Raw genomic sequence first — 19,420 nt, forward strand, 5'->3', positions numbered from 1 at the left:
GAGTCTAACACACCCTGTAACAGGGTGTCGGTCAGCCAGTTGCCTGCTCTCTACCAAGAACCCAGATTCGGATGTGCTGAGCTTGAATAAACCATCCTTGTGTACTTGGATCAACTTCAGACTCCTGGTGATTTCTGGGGATCTCAAATCTGGGCATAACACCAGCAGTTCAGCTTTCCATGAGTCTATCCCATCGAGGACCTCATGTAATACCAAGAGCTACAGCCATGGATATTCACTGTAGCTTTTAGTTTTTAAATTTGTTTGTACTTATTTAAAGAAGCAGGGACAAAACTGTAGAAGGCAGACAAATCTATGGTGTTCCCCATCTACTGGTTCACTCCCTGTTATCACTACAGTATAGTTCTTCATAAACAGTTATATGTCCATCATTGTGGGAATGGGCAATGGCAGAGAGTCCAGCATCCTATTGTCAAGATATATTTAACAGTTTCATTGGGAGTCCATCTTTCATGTGGAAGTAGAGATGCATACTGCATTGTATCTTCACATCTGGATATGATAGTCTTTGTTACAGCTACTATAACATGAAAAGCTATAAAACAAAATCAACAACAGGAATAATGTTTTAAAAATTTACAATAAAGTTACATAACATGCTCCTGGAAGGTGCTTAGGTACCTAGGCATTCACACACAGATTCCTTGCTCGGGGAATTCAAGGCTGCTAAGCCTACATCTAGAGATGGTAAGGGAATTCTCTCTGGTTATCATGGCTTTCCCTGGGGTTTACAACCTCCTCTTAATCACAGTGTACATCTGTCCCCAGTGATAAAACCCAGCATTTCACAGGGATGCCAACTTACTGCATGGATGTCCTAACACCTTCACTTCATCAATAGCAAGGTAGCCTTGATGTCCAGAAGTCACCACTTCAAAAATAACCTGCAAAAGAAACATTTACATTATTTGCTCGTCTTTCTAAGATTTTCACCAATTATCACCTATGTATAGCATACATTGTTCCACCTATTTATTCAGGTTTCTAGCAAATGTTACTCAAGTGTCTAGTACCTACAAGTGAATGTCCCAGATTCCAGAACACCAAGCTAAATAAGGTCCCACTCTGTTCTGCTAGAACCTGAAGGAATCACCTGGAAGCAGGGTGGGGGAACACCGAAGCGAAGAGAAGGTGTTTGGAAAAACAAAGGCTTGAAATCATCTACAACAGGCTAGAGATACACAGCAAAATATGAGGAAACTTGAAATCAAAAGTTTTAGGAAGAAGATAGTCATTATTCAAATTAATATAATGATAATTATGCCAAAGCAGAAAAAAAAACCCTTCTGTAGTAAAAGGATGATTTCTGGGTTGGGAACATGAACATGGCACGCCGGAGAGCAGGGCACAAGGAGTTGGCACAATGAGCAGCTTTTACTGGTATGTAAAGTACCCAGCATAGGCATGACAGAAGCTCCACGCCCAAAAATCTCAGACAATGCAATATTGCAGCCAAGGTTTTGAGAAGCACTGAGCCCAAGACAAGGACCTGAAAGACTTTGATAAATCTTATATGTTAGCCTACCCTCATACACACGAACTGTTTTCCTTAGGAGGTAATATTAAGATTTGATTTGCTCTAAGCAACCTTGTCAAAAGTGACTCTCTTGATCAGAGAGAATCATGTAGAATCAGAGAGAATCATGTAGAATCTTAGATACTACACAAGTTGAAAAATATAGAATTTTAGGAAAGAGAAGGACAGGGTACTAGAAATATGTATGCCAAAAGACCCTCCCAGGAAGAGGTGACATCAGAGCCAACAGTGAAGGAAAAGAAGCTTGCACTGCAAGAGTGCTCATCCCAAGGCTTGTGCAAAGGCCCTGAGGTGCATGGTACCATGACATGACTATGAATGAGGAAACCAGCCCCCACAGCTGTAAAGGTCAGCTGCTCCTAGGTCAGAAACATCAGCATCTTTGCCCTCTTAATAATGTAGAACACACCATGCTAACTGAAACTCGGGTGGTGGAGGCGTGAATTAAGAGAAGGAAACCATTTACCAGTAATGAAAAGGGCACCATATTTTGAGCTTCTGAGAAGGTAGAGCCATTGCAGAGAAACTGTCCGAAGAGAACTAGTGCCAGGGCTGTCAATGTTCTTAACCTGATTATTCACCTCAAGGGGTCAGATGTCGGGCGACTGTCTAAGAGATCCACGCATTTTCAGTTACTTACTTTCATTTCATTTGAAAGGTAGAAAGACAAAAACAGAGCTACAGAGAGAAGATCCTGCAACTGTTGATGGACTCTCCAAATGCTGGCACTAGGGCTTAGCTAGGGTTACCCTAGGCCAAGACAGAAGCCTGAACGTCCGACTGCCTCTCCCATGGGAGTGGTAGGGACTCAGAGGGTACATCAGCAAGCTGGGGTCAGGATCTGGGGCTTGAACCAGGCAATTGCATGGAGGCAATCCAAGTGGGAAAAAAATATATATTTTTGCCCACACTAGGAGACTAAAGCACATAAGGGACTATAACTAATAATGTAATACAAAGACTGCAACTTCAAAACACAACCCTACAACTGTACTGCTATGCATCTATCCCCAAGAAATGAAAGCTTCCATTCCCATAAAAACTCATTTTTGTACTACCTTCTTGCCAGTTCCTTTACCATGAAAGTTTCAAAATTGAAAATAATGTTTTTGTCTCTTTCTGTCCAATACGGGGCTACTCTAAGGCCAGAAAGTACACAGCAAGGGTGTGCAGATCCAGCAGGGGTCACAGGCCTGCCTGGCAACAGCAGCAATCAATCGCCCATGCAGGATGTAGGAAGACGAGGGCAACAAAGGCATTGCTGGGAGAAGAAAGCAAAAAAGGAGGAAGAGAATGGTCTGGGGATATGTTCTGGTCATTGTTATCCAACCCAACAGAAACAAGTTCTGTAAAATAGTTTTAACAATATCAAATTTTAAGACAAAACTTGTAGGACCATTATATCCATTATATATATATATGTAAAATTACAAAAAATACATATTTTTTGCATTGCTCACAAGCTAGAGTTTTCATAGTTTTCAATAGTGCGAGAAAATCAAAAGAAGACTATTTTGTAAGACGTGAATCTTTCAAATTCAACATCCATGAATACAGTTGTATTGGCCCACAGTCATGCACATTCATTCACCACTTTGTTATAGCAGCTGTCTTACAACATCAGAGCCAAGTGGCTGCGACAGACACATCTGGCCTGCAGAGCCTGAGATATTTACCACCTAGCCTCCTGCTTTTTAGAACAAATTTTTTTGTTCAGCTCACCAACACACTGTCATTTACTCTGGTTAACAAGAATGCCTGTGTCAAAAGCAATACTTTGTCACAGCCCGGTACAATATACTTTGTACTCCACATGGCAGCTTCCTACTCCAACAGAGTTAGGGAGAGAAACCCTGCCCGTGGCTCGACTCGCTTCAATTAAATAATATCTAGGGTATTGTCAATGTCCATACCGCTTATAATATTGCAACCAAATATTGCAAATTATACAGTATTGCAAAATATTCAAAAAGTAGAGAAACCAATCATTTTACTGAACAGCCCCACGAACACTGTGCAAAATAAAATAAATACAACCCAGAAATCAACAAAGTGAACTACTGAAAATCTGTATCATGCAAGTTCAACCTGACATTCAATTCTACTTTTTATTTATCTTTACTGAAAACAACACATTTCTAGGGAAAATAGTTTTGTTCTCTAGTTCGACCTAAGCTGTGATAATCTGACAAATTGTGGATTACCATGTCACATTCATAGAACTACCCTATCTTATTCTGTGATAACTGTTGTCAAAGCTTAACTTCAAATCACCATTTTTGGGGGATTGGCTTAATATAAAAATCCAATCACTCTTCATCACTCTGCATTCCATATTGGTGCATCTGACAAATTTATTTATAACCCCGATTATGCTTGGAAAATCCACATGGTGAGTTGGGCACTGCACACAGCTGCTCAATGAACTCATCCCTAGCTAAAGCCATACAAGGCAAACGCGTATTTCTGCTTCAGCTTCTCTACTGTAAAAGTGTTCTGATCACTTTTTTCACTGTATTATGCTTCTGACTGGTGATTTTGCTTTTGAAAATAATGAGTGGGGTGTGGAAGGCTCTCTGACACTTCCAGGAGTAAGAAGGCTGTGATGAATCTTGGGAAAAAACATAACCATTGACTAAGCTCTGCTGAGATGTTTAGGTGTTCAATGTTAACGAAGCAGATGTGCACAAGATTATGTCTGATGGTTGACCAGAATCCTGTGATGGAAGGCTTCCAGACACTCAACCCCATATTTTCTACAGAAGGAATAGCTTGGCACACTGCACTCTTCCTATCTATGGGTTTGCCATCTACCTGTTCAGCCAACTAAGGAACAAAAATAGACGCATCTATATTGAACAGCTAGAGGTTGTTTTTTCTGGTCATCATTCTCTAAGAAATATAGGCAAAAAGCCATATGCATTGGGCCCAGTGGGGTGGCCTAGCAGCTAAAGTCCTCACCTTGAACGTGCCAGGATCCTATATGGGCTCCGGTTCTAATCCCGGCAGCTCCACTTCCCATCCAGCTCCCTGCTTGTGGCCTGGGAAAGCAGTCGAGGACGGCTCAAAGCCTTGGGACCCTGCACCCACATGGGAGACCTGGAAGAAGTTCCTGGCTCCTGGCTTTGAATCGGCATAGCACCTGCCGTTGCGGTCACTTGGGGAGTGAGTCATCGGACGGAAGATCTTTCTCTCTGTCTCTCCTCCTCTCTGCATATCTGACTTTCCAATAAAAATAAGTAAATCTTTAAAAAAATATATGCATTATTTTGTTCTCATAAGTAATCCCCAGCTGGCTGCAAGTAGTGGAGGATATGTTATATGGAAATATTACAGTACTTCCTGTAAGAGATAGGAATATCCAATGATCCAATAGTATCTCTGGAGGTGGAGGGCAGCATGCTGTCCCTGGAGCCTCCTGCGCCGATGCCGTATGCACCAGTGCAATGTTCTCTGTGACTGTATATAGCTTAGACACAGGACAGCCTATGGTGTTAGCGCGGACTGGCTCACTGTGAGTCCCAGAGTGGTTTTGTGCTGATGGCTACCAGATATTATTTGTAGCCACAGGGTGGAAGGAAATGTACAGCAGAGAGAAACAATATTCACTCAATCTGCTGATAACATCTCGGAAGGCAAGCTGCCCCATCTCCCCAGACTGGGAAAAAGCATTTGCTTTGGGACCGAAAGCCACTGGTTAAGCTGCTGCCTAGCGCTCTCATTTGCTTATGAAAAGTCTTCCCAGATGTGGGCTTCTGTGAGGTGTCACATCATCTCCTCCCTCTGATGCCTGCCAAAGTGAAATGGCGACGCAGTCGAACAATGCAGCATCCCTGACACTCGCAGCTTCAATGAAGGGCAAAATTAGCTTTCCATGCCTCTACTTTCCCTTGCTATATGTGAGAAAGGAAAGGGATTTGCTCAGCAACAGGGACCCTCGCCAAGGAGGACTTGCTAGCAGAAATCACCTGTCAATGCCCTTCCAACAAAGGGGATTAGCAGGTGCACAGCTGTAGTCTCACAAATTATCTAAGGCAGCTTTTTTGGGGGGGGAGGCGCGGGTATGGGACTTTTGATTTAAATTAAAAAGCAAAGGCGTGTCTTATAAATCTGTCATGTTCTTTTCATCAAATGAGTAAAATCTGAATAAACAAAAACATATAGGGAGCCACAGGAGAACTACCATGCCTGTCACACTGGGGAGTCAGATTGCAGCTAGCAGGAGCACCCGCAGGTGCTCTACCGCCCAGCAGGGCCACCAGCCTCCACAACGGCCTGCCACGTATTTTAGGAAGAACAAGAAGAGAGGAGTTTAAGAGATGGAGATAGGAACTCCTGAGTTCCTTCTTATCCAGTATACACGTGTGTTATCACTCTGTACCCCAAAAATAGGTATTAATTAATTACTGTGTGTTAGTTTAAAAGAAGAAATAATAAAAATGAAGTACAAGAAGCTAGGAGCAAAATACACATGCATTTTTTTTCTATGGATGGGCTATTAGAATAGTGTAAGGTTGGGTGTGGAAACAGAGCATTCTATAAACGTTGCATTGGGGCATATTTTTGACGCTTTGTCAGGCCTATCCTCCAATGACTTCTTCTGTTTCTCCAAACAGCCTTCAGTGCTTTCCTTCTTTTCCTGTGGTCTCCTCTTTCCCTTTAAAACAATAATGTGATGTGATCACAGCTTAAATGCTCATCCTATAACACGGACTGTATGAGGAAATCAAGGAAGAAGGAAGTTGTCAGGGACTATGGTGATAAACTTAAGAGGAAGTGACCACACAGAGATAGAAAATAGCAAGCAACAGAGGGCGTGCTTATCCTGGATCATCAATAATAAGTATAGGTTGAGAAAGAATACTTGAGATGAGGTTAAGTTTTCAAAATTAAACATTTGATCTTCAAGGTTTTGGAACATTACACAAATTGCTCAATTTCATAAATGTATTATTGAGTTAATGTTATGGGGAGAACCAGCGTGTTCTTATTGGTTTCTTTAAAAAAAAAAAAGATTTCTTTAGTTTCATCTGAAAGGCAGAGTTACAGGAGCACCAGGACTCAGCCCTGCACCCATGTGGGATGCTGGCTCTGCAGGCAGGGGATTAACCTGCGATACCATCGTGCTGCTCCCCCAACTTCTTGGCTTCTTAATAGTCACTATTATGATTTTAAGCATAAACTGCTGAGGGCAAGGACAACAGCTTAGACAAGCCTTCCTACTAGGAGACTTACATGTCACTGACACATGAAATCCCACATGTAATCCTATATACGGAAAGTAGCAATTCAGTTGCTTTGCACTGAAGAAAGAGTATAGTGGAGGATTTATGTAGCCAGCACATGTGCTGTCTCTCACCTGCTACAGGATATGTATTTCCCAAGTGCACATAAGAGAACAGTAGACTCAAAAGAAGCTTCCCCAACACTCCAGTGGGCACCTATATCCTGCGTGTGTCCTTCTTGGAGACAGATACGTTTTGAGGACCCAAATGGCCAGCAGTTCAATTTTATCAGCACATCTTCCTGTTTGGCCAAATCATGCCTCCCAACACTCCTTGGATTTATGGAACATAATTTGGGAAAAATTACTTAGTTCACATTATCTCTAAGCAGTATGCTGGTCTGCTGTCACTCAGCTGTGATTTCACACAGCTTTCCAGTGGGCTAAGGCAAACAAAGCCAAGAAACCCACACAGCTGTGTGGAGAATAAGAGTGGCACTAATTGTGAAGGGACAGATAAGATCAAGTCATTCCTATTCCCTCAACTCCTCATTTATGAGGGATGTCAGCCCCATAAAGGGTAAGTCTCGGATTTGCCTCCCCTCAAAGTACAAGTTCCTTTCAGTCCTGGCTGCATAAAGACTCTAGGATGGGATCCAACAGAAAGAGCCCCCCTTCCCCGACACACCCCAGGGAAGCCTTCAGCTTGTCTAAGGAAATCATTTTTACAAGGAGGCTCCTCTGAGCCAGGAGACTCTCCTGTCTGCTGGCTTCATCCTCACATGCCCTCTGCTCAGTGTCTGCCCTTTACAGAGAGGCAGAGAGAAAGACACGTCCAGGGTATCTATACACATTTTTCTCTTTTCACAGCAACCATTTCTACTGGATAGCCTTGCTTTCCTTCCTAGCTTCCCAGTATATACAAGACCATTGCCTATGCAAGGTGGGAGAAAAGCTGTGCAGGAGCCAATTGGTGGCCTCTGTTCTGAAATGGGCGGGGACAAGAAAGAAAAAGGTGATTGCACAACAAAAGCTGGGATCTTATTTTTTAAAAAATGAATGCCAGAAAGCAAGATGGTGAAATGTGAGAGGAAACAGCTAGTCTTTCAGTGGCAGGAAGTCAAGATCTTAATCCATGGCAGCAGGTGCTCAAGCAAGGCAGGGGGCCCAGGCTTCCCTGAGGCTGCTGAGCCCCAGAAGGGCACATTTAAGTAGCAGCAATTACAACAAACACTAATTAAGTTATTAAATATGTGTTAATCATCAAATACTTGACAATTTATGCTTTAATGCACAGTGATTAACCTGCAATTAGCTGTATTCCGTGCAGGTTACTATAATGATTTGTACCAGTAGAATATTATTCCACCATACACCATAAATAGTAAATGCCGGCTACAATGACTGCCTGCAAGAATGGTTTCCTCTGCTAAAGATTGTTCCATCACCCCAGATGTGCTTGGGCAGCAGGCACATTAGGGGAATCATTATGAAAATAAGAGATGAGCATGAAGGTTTTATGCATGTCAAAGGTCTATCAAGAAGTTGCGTCTAATTTGATTGAAAACGTCCCCTGTTCCTGACTCCAATCAGAATGAAAAAAGTTACCCAGATTGTGTGGTCCAAGTCAAGTAAGAAACAAACTCTAACTAACGCTCAGAGCTTCCAAAGGAAAACAACGGACAACACAGCATCATCGTCAAATGCAGAGAACTTTGTTCTGATATGAAGCCAGAGAAGGGGGACGAGCCTGGACTCCCTGGCACCTCGCCTTCCCAATCCTTGAGTATAGCAGTTTGGGAACCTCCCAATGGGAAGGAACTTGGTTCACCTCTTTTTCTCCAGGGACTTTTCTTGGAATGCTTTTTCAAGAATATCCCACTCAACACATTTAGGAAGTGCCTTAGCAGGCAAAAAGCTCTCAACTATGATCGGCTCCCCATTTTTATTTTCTTTCACAAATCTTAAAGATGGCTCAACCAAGTGCTACCATCAGAGGCTCGCATGTCACAGTTGAGTTTTTCTTGCATCTTTACATCCTGCACAGTCACTATATCCAGGTCTGTAGGAACATGAGGTTCATAAAGTTTAAAACAGTTACCCAAGCCTCTTCTTATTTCTAGTAAGATTTATTTATTTGAAAGACACAGAATACAGAAAAGAGAGAGGTAAGGACAGAGAGAGAGATAGAAAAATTAGAGATGTGAGGGAGAGAGAAAAATTGGTCTTCTATTCTCTCACTACTCCTCAAATGGAAACCACAGCCAGGTCTGGGCTGGACTCAAACCAAGAGCCCCGGATTCAATTCCAGTCACCGACATGGGTAGCAGGGACTCAGGTACTTAGGTTATCTTTGACTGCCTTCCCAGGCACATCAGCAGCGAGTGGGATTAAAAGTGGAGTAACCAAGACTCCAACTGGTACTCATGTGTGATGTAGGCATTACAAACAGTGGCTTAACCAGCTATGCTACAATCAGCCCCTGTTGCCCAAACTGACAAATAAGCAAGTAATGACATTCAAATCCTATTCTGTCTAAGCCAAAGAGTGTTGTCTTTAGTTATGCTATAATGTGGATCATTCTCAGACAACGAATAGGAAATGTGCAATACTCATATTATGATACAAACTGTAACATAATATGAAACAGCTTTGAAATATTTAATTTATTCAACTTGTGTCATATAAAAACTACTATCTAATGGAAAAGCTACCTTTGAAGAAATTAACATTTTAATACACGTGTATTTCAAATATACACAAAACTCATTTTTTAGGATATTTATTATGTCTCTCGCAGGCATCACAGTAATTCAGGAGTACTATCCTGTGGACCCTGATTCATGTATTCCTAGACAGAGTCTCTTAGGGAAACCACATGATCTATTCTATCCTCTTTTCTTCAACATCAGTCTCAGGTACAGCTCATCTGTCTTTTAACAATGCATCACTTGGATGTTAACAAAAATCACACACAGACATCACATATAGTAACAAAAAAACTTGCATGTTTTGCAGACCAGTTCATATCTGTGGGCTAGCAGACAAGTCTTTAAGGAGAAATCAATGCAGAAAGTTACACTAAAAGTAGATACGCTCTGGCAGGATTCCCCTCAGGAGACCTTGTGCTGGGCCTGGGGAAACCCTCTGCTGGGTTTCGGCTGACAGGTACTATGCTGTATGGTTTGTATGAGGTTGACCCCCTAAGTTGGGGTGGACACAGCACTTGGTAGGTGCTTTTCTCTTAGTTCATACCTGTTAATACATTTGTTTTCCTTGTACTGCTAGAACAAGAAAGAAGATTCAGGTTTTCTGTGGTGGTGGTGTTGGGGCTTAGCCTCAGGAATTTGTTCTCTCATTTCTCCAGTGTCATTTATATCCTACCATTTGCCCTCAGTTCATGTTGCAAAGACAGTAGTGACTTCAACAAGTTCACTTCCCAGCAGAAAGGGGGAACTAACGCCTTCAGCATGCATTCCAACTTTCAAAAGGCGGATGCTTAGTTGGGGTGCTCAGGAACTGAATGAACCAGGGGGAGTTTTTAGGGCTTCTATACCCTTCACAGTTGTTGATAAACAGGTTCTTAAAAACTCACCAACACTGTAATAAAAAAATCTACAATTTCACCTTTAATTCACAGTATGAAGCTATTTCTACTGAGTCGATCATTGCTTTGAACTGAAGGTTTGTATCCCTTCAAAATTCATGTTGACCCCTCCCCACACCTCCCAGTATTAGGAGACTGGGCTTTGGGGAGGTCCTTGGACCTTACCAGGATGTGGCCCTCCCAGTGGGATCAGCATTCCAGTATGCAGAAGCTAATGACAGCTAACTTGTCCCACTTCCCTTGCCATGTGGGGACACAATAGCAAGACAGGCATCTGTAAACCAAGGTGAGAGCTTCCATCCAGCTGTCCATGCTGGTGCCCTGCCCTCAGACCTCCTGACTCCAAATGTGTGAATAATAAAGCCTATTGTTTAAGCTACTAGCTCTCTGGTACAAGACAATGACGGCACACATTTTGCAGAGAACCCAAAGCTACAAGGATAGAAACCTACTTTAATTTGACAAATTACACAGTACTTGTGACGTACCAGAGATTACAGTGGCAAGTACAGGGGTCAAAGGGTCAGGATAAGGCATTCTTAATTGGGAAGGTAAAAGATTTTATCCAAAGTCAAGCAGGAATTCATTAAAAATGAACCTGTCCAGGTCCAGAGGACTATCCCACTCACGATGCAGTTTGGTAATTCCTTTAGTTAAGCCTGGTCTCCCCAGAGTGTTTTTAAGTCAAAACACCCTTTAACGCACTACTGTCTGAGCTAAGCATGTAAAGGAGAGTAGAAAACCCAGATCTGGAACGCAGCCATTGTCATGACAACCTGCATGCTGAGGCTCCGGAGACCAGGAAGGCTCTCAGGAGAACTCACTCTGGAGGTTGAGGCTGGATGCTGCAAAGGCCAAAGCAAAGGACATCGGCACAAAGATGAGGGACAACTTTCTACTCATGGTCCCCAACCAGTAGATGCCCACAGCAGGGTCTGAAAGGCAATGAGAATGTTCCAGAGCTCTTCTAGAAGGAGCCTTTACATCCCATTCAGGTTCTCAGTCTGTGCCAGACAAAAAGACCTTCTCCAGGCTACCTTGGTAACACCCAGATCCCAGCTCGATCCTTAAACTTGTAAAAACAGGAAGCTTTTCCCTATAGGCTAAATTTATAAATATAGTCCTGATTGAGTATCAATACATTTATAGAAAAAGAAGGTATTCATTGAATAGGATATTTTCTTTTTGAGAAAAAAAATGCTCATTTAAAATCTAATTGTTTCATAAATAAAAATAGTACCTGTATACTGGGGTGAATTTAGAATATGACAAATGGCAGAATGAAAAAAAAAATTGAATCCCCTGTTATCCAACTTGATAGGGAGATAGCTTTAAATGCATTTGCTTCAGAATAGATTTTATTCTTTATTATGTATTTTGAATTAATACTCTATTTTATATCCACTTATCCACTTAACAATATAAGCTTAAGTGATCTTCCACAGCATTATTCATAATGGTTGCAAAACAATTTTTGTAGTGAGATGGTATAATTAATGTATCCTGTATTGTTGGAAATAATGTTGTTTTTTGCTTTTTCATTGTTAGAAGATAAGTTGCTATGAATATCATTGTACTTAATTATCTGCAAGCACTTTTCAAAATTTTAGGATAAATTCCTAACCGTTAATTGCCAAATGTAGATACATGTAAAATTCTAATATTTTAAAAATTTACTGCCGAGCACACTCTAAATAGATTTTTTAACAATTAACGCATATACCACTGGAGCTTCCACTACCTCCTCACTACCACTCCAAAATATTTACTCATTACTCATGAAATATCAATAATTCATTACTGACGAAATATCAGAAATCTCTGTAGGCACTGGGGTACAGAGATAAGTCAAGCATGGGATCTACAGACCATTTATTCCCATTATCCATTCAGTTGTAGAAGGACTAGGATTGACAGATAGTACTTGATAAGCAACAAACCTGCAGAACATATTAAGGACGTCATCCAGGACCATCTCGAAGAAAACCAGCCGTTGAAACACCCAGATAGTCCTACCCTAAGTCCAGACAACCACCCCAATGAAACATGACAAATGATTTTACATCCACGTGCAAGTTGGCTCCTTGGTGAGCCAAAAGAATTAGAAAAGAGTAAAGCAAAAGATCACGATCTCTTTATGGTACTTCCTATCTGGAAGTTGATGGTCTTTATTCAGAAAGAAACATGTCCATTATCATGAGTTTCCCATCTGGGATCCCAACTCAGGAGGTTCCTGTGTCACAGGTGCCCCCTGCCTTAGATGACTTCTGTACCACCTCCTAACGCTCCAGGCCACTCCCTTCATGTCATGGGATCACAAAGTGAACAAATGAGTCTCAACAGACTCCCCAAGATAACAGCAAAGGAGGCCTGGGCAACCCTTCATGACCAAGAAGACTCTGGTATTTTCTTCCATTGCTTCTGTGGGTGGAAGACGGTAACTGTACTTCACAGGGTGACATTTAGGTGGCGCTCATCTGTAATGACCCTTGACTCCCAGGAGAAGCCGCATCTGCCTTTACTCCCAGGCCATCTCTCTGGGTGACAGTTTACTGAACAAGGAAAGTAAAAATACCCTTGAAGATAAGCACTTCTTGCCCTACTGCAGTTACGGCTTTTTATTATTATTATTATTATTTCTTAAAACAATATACAACTTGGATACGCAAATTTAAGTCATACTTTTTACTAGCATCACAGAGTCTTAAAACATTCTTTATTAGAAAGCATAGATTTTACCTACATTGATACAAAAAACACTCTTACAAATTTTCTGGTTACATCCATACCACAAGAATTCGTATTTTTAGAAGTTAGACAATGTTTCATATCATGAAATGAGAAGGCATCACATACCTGATAAAAATTAGGCCAGAAAGTACTAATGGCAAGTTCTGCCCTGTTCCATGTGCGTGTTGGGTCTCCTGATATATTCCAGATGGGACTTCCCAAGGGCCCGTTATTGACCTTCACATAGACATTGAGTAGGCCGGGTGCAGAATTACTCTTGCTGGATACAAAATAGTGGAAATCGATGCAGTGGGTGTCGTTTTCTTTAAGCTGAGGTAAAAGCAGGTGGGCTATCTGCCCCTCGGGTCTCCCAGATGTGTTCACCAGCATGAAAGAACCTGAGGACACAAAGGCAGAGAGAGGGTCACACCCTGAAACACTTTCTGATGCTCCCTGAGGAGCCACCACCATTCACACAGGCCAGCACTGTAATTCCACCTACTTACAGTTACAGCTCTCATTCCCTGCCTTCCTTTCAATGCAAAACTTTCTCCTACTCCCCCCACCTCATCCCACAACCCAATTCGCTCCAGAGTCAGTGAATGCAGAATTTCCTGGAAGTTACTTGTAATTAGTTTTCTAAGTAACAGAAATGAAGCATAATGGTTACAGACTCCTCAGATCAAATTGGCGGTCACTGGCCACATACGGTTATTTAAGTGGAAATTAATTAAATTTCCACATGATCAGACATTCGGGTCTGCAGTCCACCAGCCAGGTTCCATGAGCTTCAGGATCACATGGTACTTAGTTGCTACCACACTGGCTAGCACAATGATGGCACCCATCTTCCCAGAAGGCCCCATGGCACATCAACATCCTATAAGAGTAGCCTCTTTGGGTAGCCACTATGTTTAGATGTTACACAACCCAGCTTGGCAAGACCTCTTCATTGGACCTTGACACTCCTTGTGGTTTTGCTCTGGGCACCAGTGCTTCTGCCCAAAGCTACGACAGTTGATTTTCCTGGAGGTGGGTAAATGGGCATGCAAATGTCACTTTTCCACTGGAGGTTGACTACCCACTGTCAAACCAGCTCCTCCTGTTTCCACAGGCAAAGCATTAACACAGCGCCAAATGCTGAAGGGCTAACAGCTGATCAAGTTCACCTGGCACCTGGAGCCCTGTCATGGCTAAGGTCAACAGAAATTTCACCTGAAATAACTGCATAAATTGTAAACACCACATTGAAAAAGACAATAGCAAAAATGTTTTAAAGACAATAGGTTTTTGCAAATTCTTGTTAACAGAGAGGGAAAATATATTAAAGCTCAAAGTTCTAAGTCGACCTAAGTTGAATACAAAAAAAAAAAGTAGAAAGCATTGTTGTTCCAGGTTACGATGGACTCCCAATTTCTTCTGGGCAAGTGAGTTCTTTCCCCAGTAGTTTTGCCTTTTAAATGTCCCTTATTGTGAATGACAATGTCTAAAATGGTATTTTTTGTGTATACAGCCATTTCAGTGTTTATTCATATGTGCCTATAAGCAAGCAGAGTACCTGGAAAAAAAAAAAAACCATGGAATTTTGTTTGGATGCTGTGATTCCTATATAGCAAAACAAGAAAATCACCTTTCCCACAGAATTGCTCTAAGGGACAAATAAAAAATGTTGATCTCCTTTACAAATGAACCAGCTGTTGAGAGATCAATAGATCAATATTACTGTACATTTGTATAATGGTGCCACTGTCACGGTGTCCTGATTTGAAGTAAGCAGGTTTAAATACCACTGAAAATGCATAGTAATAAGATCACAGATTACAAAGCAACTTATTCAAGTTTTAGGATGAGTTAATAGCAAAACCAGAACTTTGAGACTCTGAATTTCCAAGCTATTACTCATCCTTCCACACTCCAATAACTCCATGTTTCTTCCTAGGCCATTTGTACCTACTTGTATAGGAAAAACAACCAACAAACTTAAAAAAAACATGCAAAAAAAAAAACCCTACTGCACAACACTAAAGGAAAAATTGTAGAAGCTGTTTTAAAACAGAGCAATTTTTCAAGGCCTGAATGTTAGACACCCAGAAATATAAAAAAGAAGCCACATGGGAAGGGTTATCTATGGAACATACATTCCAATAATAAGAAAGAATTCCAAATGTGATTTAAGTAAGAGTCACGGCACAGACAGAAACATGAGGAAGGAGACCTTTGCAAGAATTTGCCTTAGTTAGATTCAGCAAGGTATAGAAGTGTTTAAGCATGCAGGCTGGGCCAACCTCCTCACAAATCTGAAGCAGGCTATTGATGGTCAGACCAAGAGTTTGCATTTTTTTTTCTCTTGGTCAGGTCTAAGCTGATTAAGTGCATTTTCCAACATTGGGGCCCTGTTCTGTGCAACCATGGCTACTTCCATTGTTGCATGAGAGCAAGGTTATCTCTGGATCACCACCAGGCTTCAGTATTGCCACACCGCCAAGAATATTATTTCTCACCTTGTTTCCATCAGTTGAACTTGGGTAACCATGAGTACCAATCACGATTATACGCAAAGGATGGTAAACCCATATGTTGACCATTGCTATGGGCTGGGAAAGACTATGTCCCCCAACGGTCCTTGTGCTAGAAGCTGGCTCCTAATGCAGCAATACTGAGGCGGTGGAATTTTCATGAGATGGAGCCTAGTGAAGGGTGGTACCCTCAGGTTTTGTGACATTGCATCAGTTTCTGACAGAATGTGCAGTTAGAATGGAACGCAGCATTTCTCTCATTCTCCTGTTGTGCACACTGCCTCCATTGTAACATTACCATCAGGAGACCCTCCCCAGAGTCTTGCACAAGGATTTCCAGAACTGTGAGATCAAAAGGCTTCTTTCTTTATTAAGTACCCAGCCTCATGTACTTTGTTACTGTCACTAAAATGGAGGGCACCCACACCTGTGAAGCGGGACTAAATGAAGCCCAATAGATACCAATCATAAACTGAACACCATCTTACCATTACTGTTCAGGAAATCATTTGAGTTTCCTAAAGTATTATTTTCCTGGCTCCCTACCAGTCCTCCACTGCTTGATCTACCATGCTGTATTCTGCTCCAAAATGCTCTTCCAGTTATTTTTCTGAGCTGTCTAAAGTACACAGAAGTTCTTATGTTGAGGTCAAGGTGAAATTCAGATGATATCCATATTACAAATACTCCAATGTTCCTAATTTTTGTAATCCTTTCTTCTCCTTTTGTCCCTGTGTGAGTCACAATAGTCTGTTTGCAGAGGCATGCTTTTGTAATGCAGATCAGCTCGAACAGGATTAGCAGAGGGAGGACTGCCATCCCAGTCACACAGTCACTTTGACTTATGTGAATTGTTTTGCAGTACATTAATTTTATAAAGTGATCAAAGGAAGCTTTCCTCTTGAAGCTTTTATCAACATGTGATGGCCTTTAAACAAAGCTAAACAACCTACCGAAGTGCCTTCTTTAGTGCAAGGAGTGGCAACAAGCGTAGTGTTTCGAGAGCCAATTTCTTTTTCCACTCAGTTAAGCCCCATGGGGAACTACAAAACAGATGAAGAAACTCGGGCACTGCTAAGCCCTTCCTCTCGATTTAAAATGAAAAAGCCAAAATGACTGACGAAGAAGACAAACCATGTACCATATTTCAAGGGCGGCAGAAAGGGAATGAACCAAGGAGTTTTACAGAGGGAAAGAGCTGGAGCCCTAGGGTTTAGGGTGATGCAAGGCTCCCTGGGATGTTGTGCCAGACAGTACTGAAAGGGTCAGGTTTTTGTTAGGGTTGTCACTATTTTTGTTACAGCATTGGCAATAAAGCTGCACTGGTTTTTGCTTTTTATTTTAAGGGCTTTCATAAATGCTTTATTTATTTGAGAAGCAGACAGGCAGATACCTGTTGGTTTACCCATCCTAATGCCTACAGCATCCCGATCTGAGACCAAAGATGGAACAAGCCTTAATCCACCCTTCGGGTGGCCATCACAGCCGTCCCCCAGAGGCCATCAGGGCAGAAATCTGGAGTCAAAAGCAAGAACCAGGTATGAAACCTGGGCACTCTACTATGGAAAGCAGATTTCATAAACACAGGAAGGTGCTGGAGAAAACAGCCCAGGGGATTACCATCAGGATTGCTCTGACCTCGCCCACTTCCGGTGCAGCACCTGTTCTATGAATAGGAAGCCAGTCTTTGCCTTGTGCCATTTCCTTCCATCTACCTCACAATGATCTCAGTATTGTCCTAATACAGGTAGATGGTAATTTTCAAATTTGCTTTTTGTCTGATATAAGAACACTAGTATTGGCACATTACAAAATCTTGGATTCAATCTGTTGTGGTTGTGGGGGAAGGCATCTATTCAGTGTGGTCACCAAGACTTAGCTTGTGGTGTTGAGACATACATGGTGACCTTTCCACCCACACAAGGTTGTCCTGGCTGTGCTGGGCTGAGTCTTCCAATGAGTTTAGAGAAGAAAACAGGAACATGCTTGTTTAGCAGTATACCAGCTCTGATATGGTATAAAGTACTGTGTCTAAAGGACTGGCATGGGAAAGGAAGAGATGTTCTTCAATGGTTAGAATTTATCACCCACGTGCATAAAAAGAAACTCAGCCCACCAACTAATGTTTAAATGATTTTAAAACAGGAATGTGAATGTGAATATTCACATTCAATATAGATTATTGGGTCTGCTGTTGAAAAATCCCTATATGGTAGAGTTTCAATGTTCACTTTCTATTTCAATGTTTTGACTGCAGGAAAGGCATTTTCAAAGAATAATTGGGTCTCCCTTTGTAGTTACTGTCATACCTCAGTCCCCTCCCCCCAACAAAAGCACCCCAATTGGGAAAGTAAATAAAAGCAATCATAACTCAAGTTGGCATAGATATTTAATTTGTATTCAGATAATTAAAACACCCTCAAGTCACTGGCACATGGGTGGAGAACATAGCTTTGCAGGAAAAAGAAATGGGCTCCACTTGAGGAGGGTAGTTCACAGTGCTCAGACGGAGACCTGAATGGCTCTGAAGAACAATTATTTTGACTTTCTGAAAATACAAAGTCTCTTGTAAGAATACACAATGTTCACATTCTCAATCTTTGGATGAATTAAATTTACTTTAATCAAATTCTTGGGATGAGACTGGCTTCCATCCTTGTTGGAACAGCAGTAACAACTACACAGAACTGGCTACTCCTTTCTTGGCCCATCGGTAACATTTTCATTGATGTGCTAGAGAATCTAGATTTGCAAAAGCGGAGAAAACTGTCTGAATTACCATCCTACACTTGAGAAACTGCATATCAACAACAACAGAAGATGTGTGTTCTGTTATGCAGCAAGATGAAAGAAAGAAGAGTGTACGTCACTCATTTCTTCAGCTGACAGAAAAATTCAGGAATTGCATTTCGCGAATGTTCAAGCCATTATATAACTCATTTTTTCAGCATCTTACTTTGTTCAAAAGCGCACAGATCATTAGTCTTTCCCTCCCTTTGGCTGTTTGCCTTCATTTTTCCCTCTATGACCATAACTTAAGTTTGTGGATTTAGAATCCAAAACCTATTTAAACAGTTTACAAGTTTCATCAATGCTGATGCGTAGCCTGACTCCAGCTAACACGGCCATTTGTGCTTTTTCTGACATATCCAAAAATGACTAGTTATAACAATTCAGCTTACTACAACAATGCTTCCTAAACAATCTGTGATGAAGGATTACTATATCTGAAGTTTGTCAGTGCATATCAAACCAAATAAAATATAATAAACATGAATTGCTACCAAAGTGAAATAGAATGACATGCAAAATGCAAGCTCCAAATGTGTGATCAGGACCATTTGATAAAATAAATATAAAACAACTCAGCCTAACTGAGGAAAAGTTTCTGTAGATTTGCCATCAACTTTCATAGCATTCATGGACTAGCAACAAAAAAGGTATGGTTCAGCAGTCTACCCTGAATAACATTAGTTTAACTTTGTAGCAGATAAGCTGTGCAAAACAGGACCTACAATCTTCTAATGGACAATTGTTTCCCAGATACCAATGTCCTAGATGAAAATGCTAATTGGGGTCTGGGTTGTTGCATTTCCAATTAAGTTCCTTGCTAATGCATTTGGGAAGGCCAAGAACATAGTCTACATCCTTGAGCCCTTGCCATTCCCATGGGAGACTCAGATGGAATTCCATGGCTTTTGGCTTTGATATGGTTCAGACCTAATGCGATCATTTGGGGAGTGAACCAGCAGATGGAAGATCTCTTTTTTCTGTTTTATCCTCTC

General features: G+C 41.5%; 1 protein-coding gene across 3 annotated transcripts in view; it reads right to left on the reverse strand.

Moving 5' to 3' along the window:
* Window positions 1-19,420, reverse strand: part of PTPRM (protein tyrosine phosphatase receptor type M) — a 773,655-nt gene that overhangs the window by 459,024 nt on the left and 295,211 nt on the right. For all 3 annotated transcript variants that reach the window (XM_040970558.1, XM_040970557.1, XM_040970559.1), the window contains 2 exons: window positions 13,246-13,517; window positions 827-905 (listed from right to left, as the gene is read on the reverse strand). In XM_040970558.1, coding sequence (XP_040826492.1) covers window positions 827-905; window positions 13,246-13,517 — 351 coding nt within the window. The remainder of the gene's footprint in view (window positions 1-826; window positions 906-13,245; window positions 13,518-19,420) is intronic.

The sequence above is a fragment of the Ochotona curzoniae genome, unplaced genomic scaffold (genome assembly GCF_017591425.1).
Source record: "Ochotona curzoniae isolate NIBS_2020 unplaced genomic scaffold, NIBS_Ocur_1.0 scaffold_4812, whole genome shotgun sequence".
Classification (NCBI taxonomy): Eukaryota; Metazoa; Chordata; class Mammalia; order Lagomorpha; family Ochotonidae; genus Ochotona; species Ochotona curzoniae.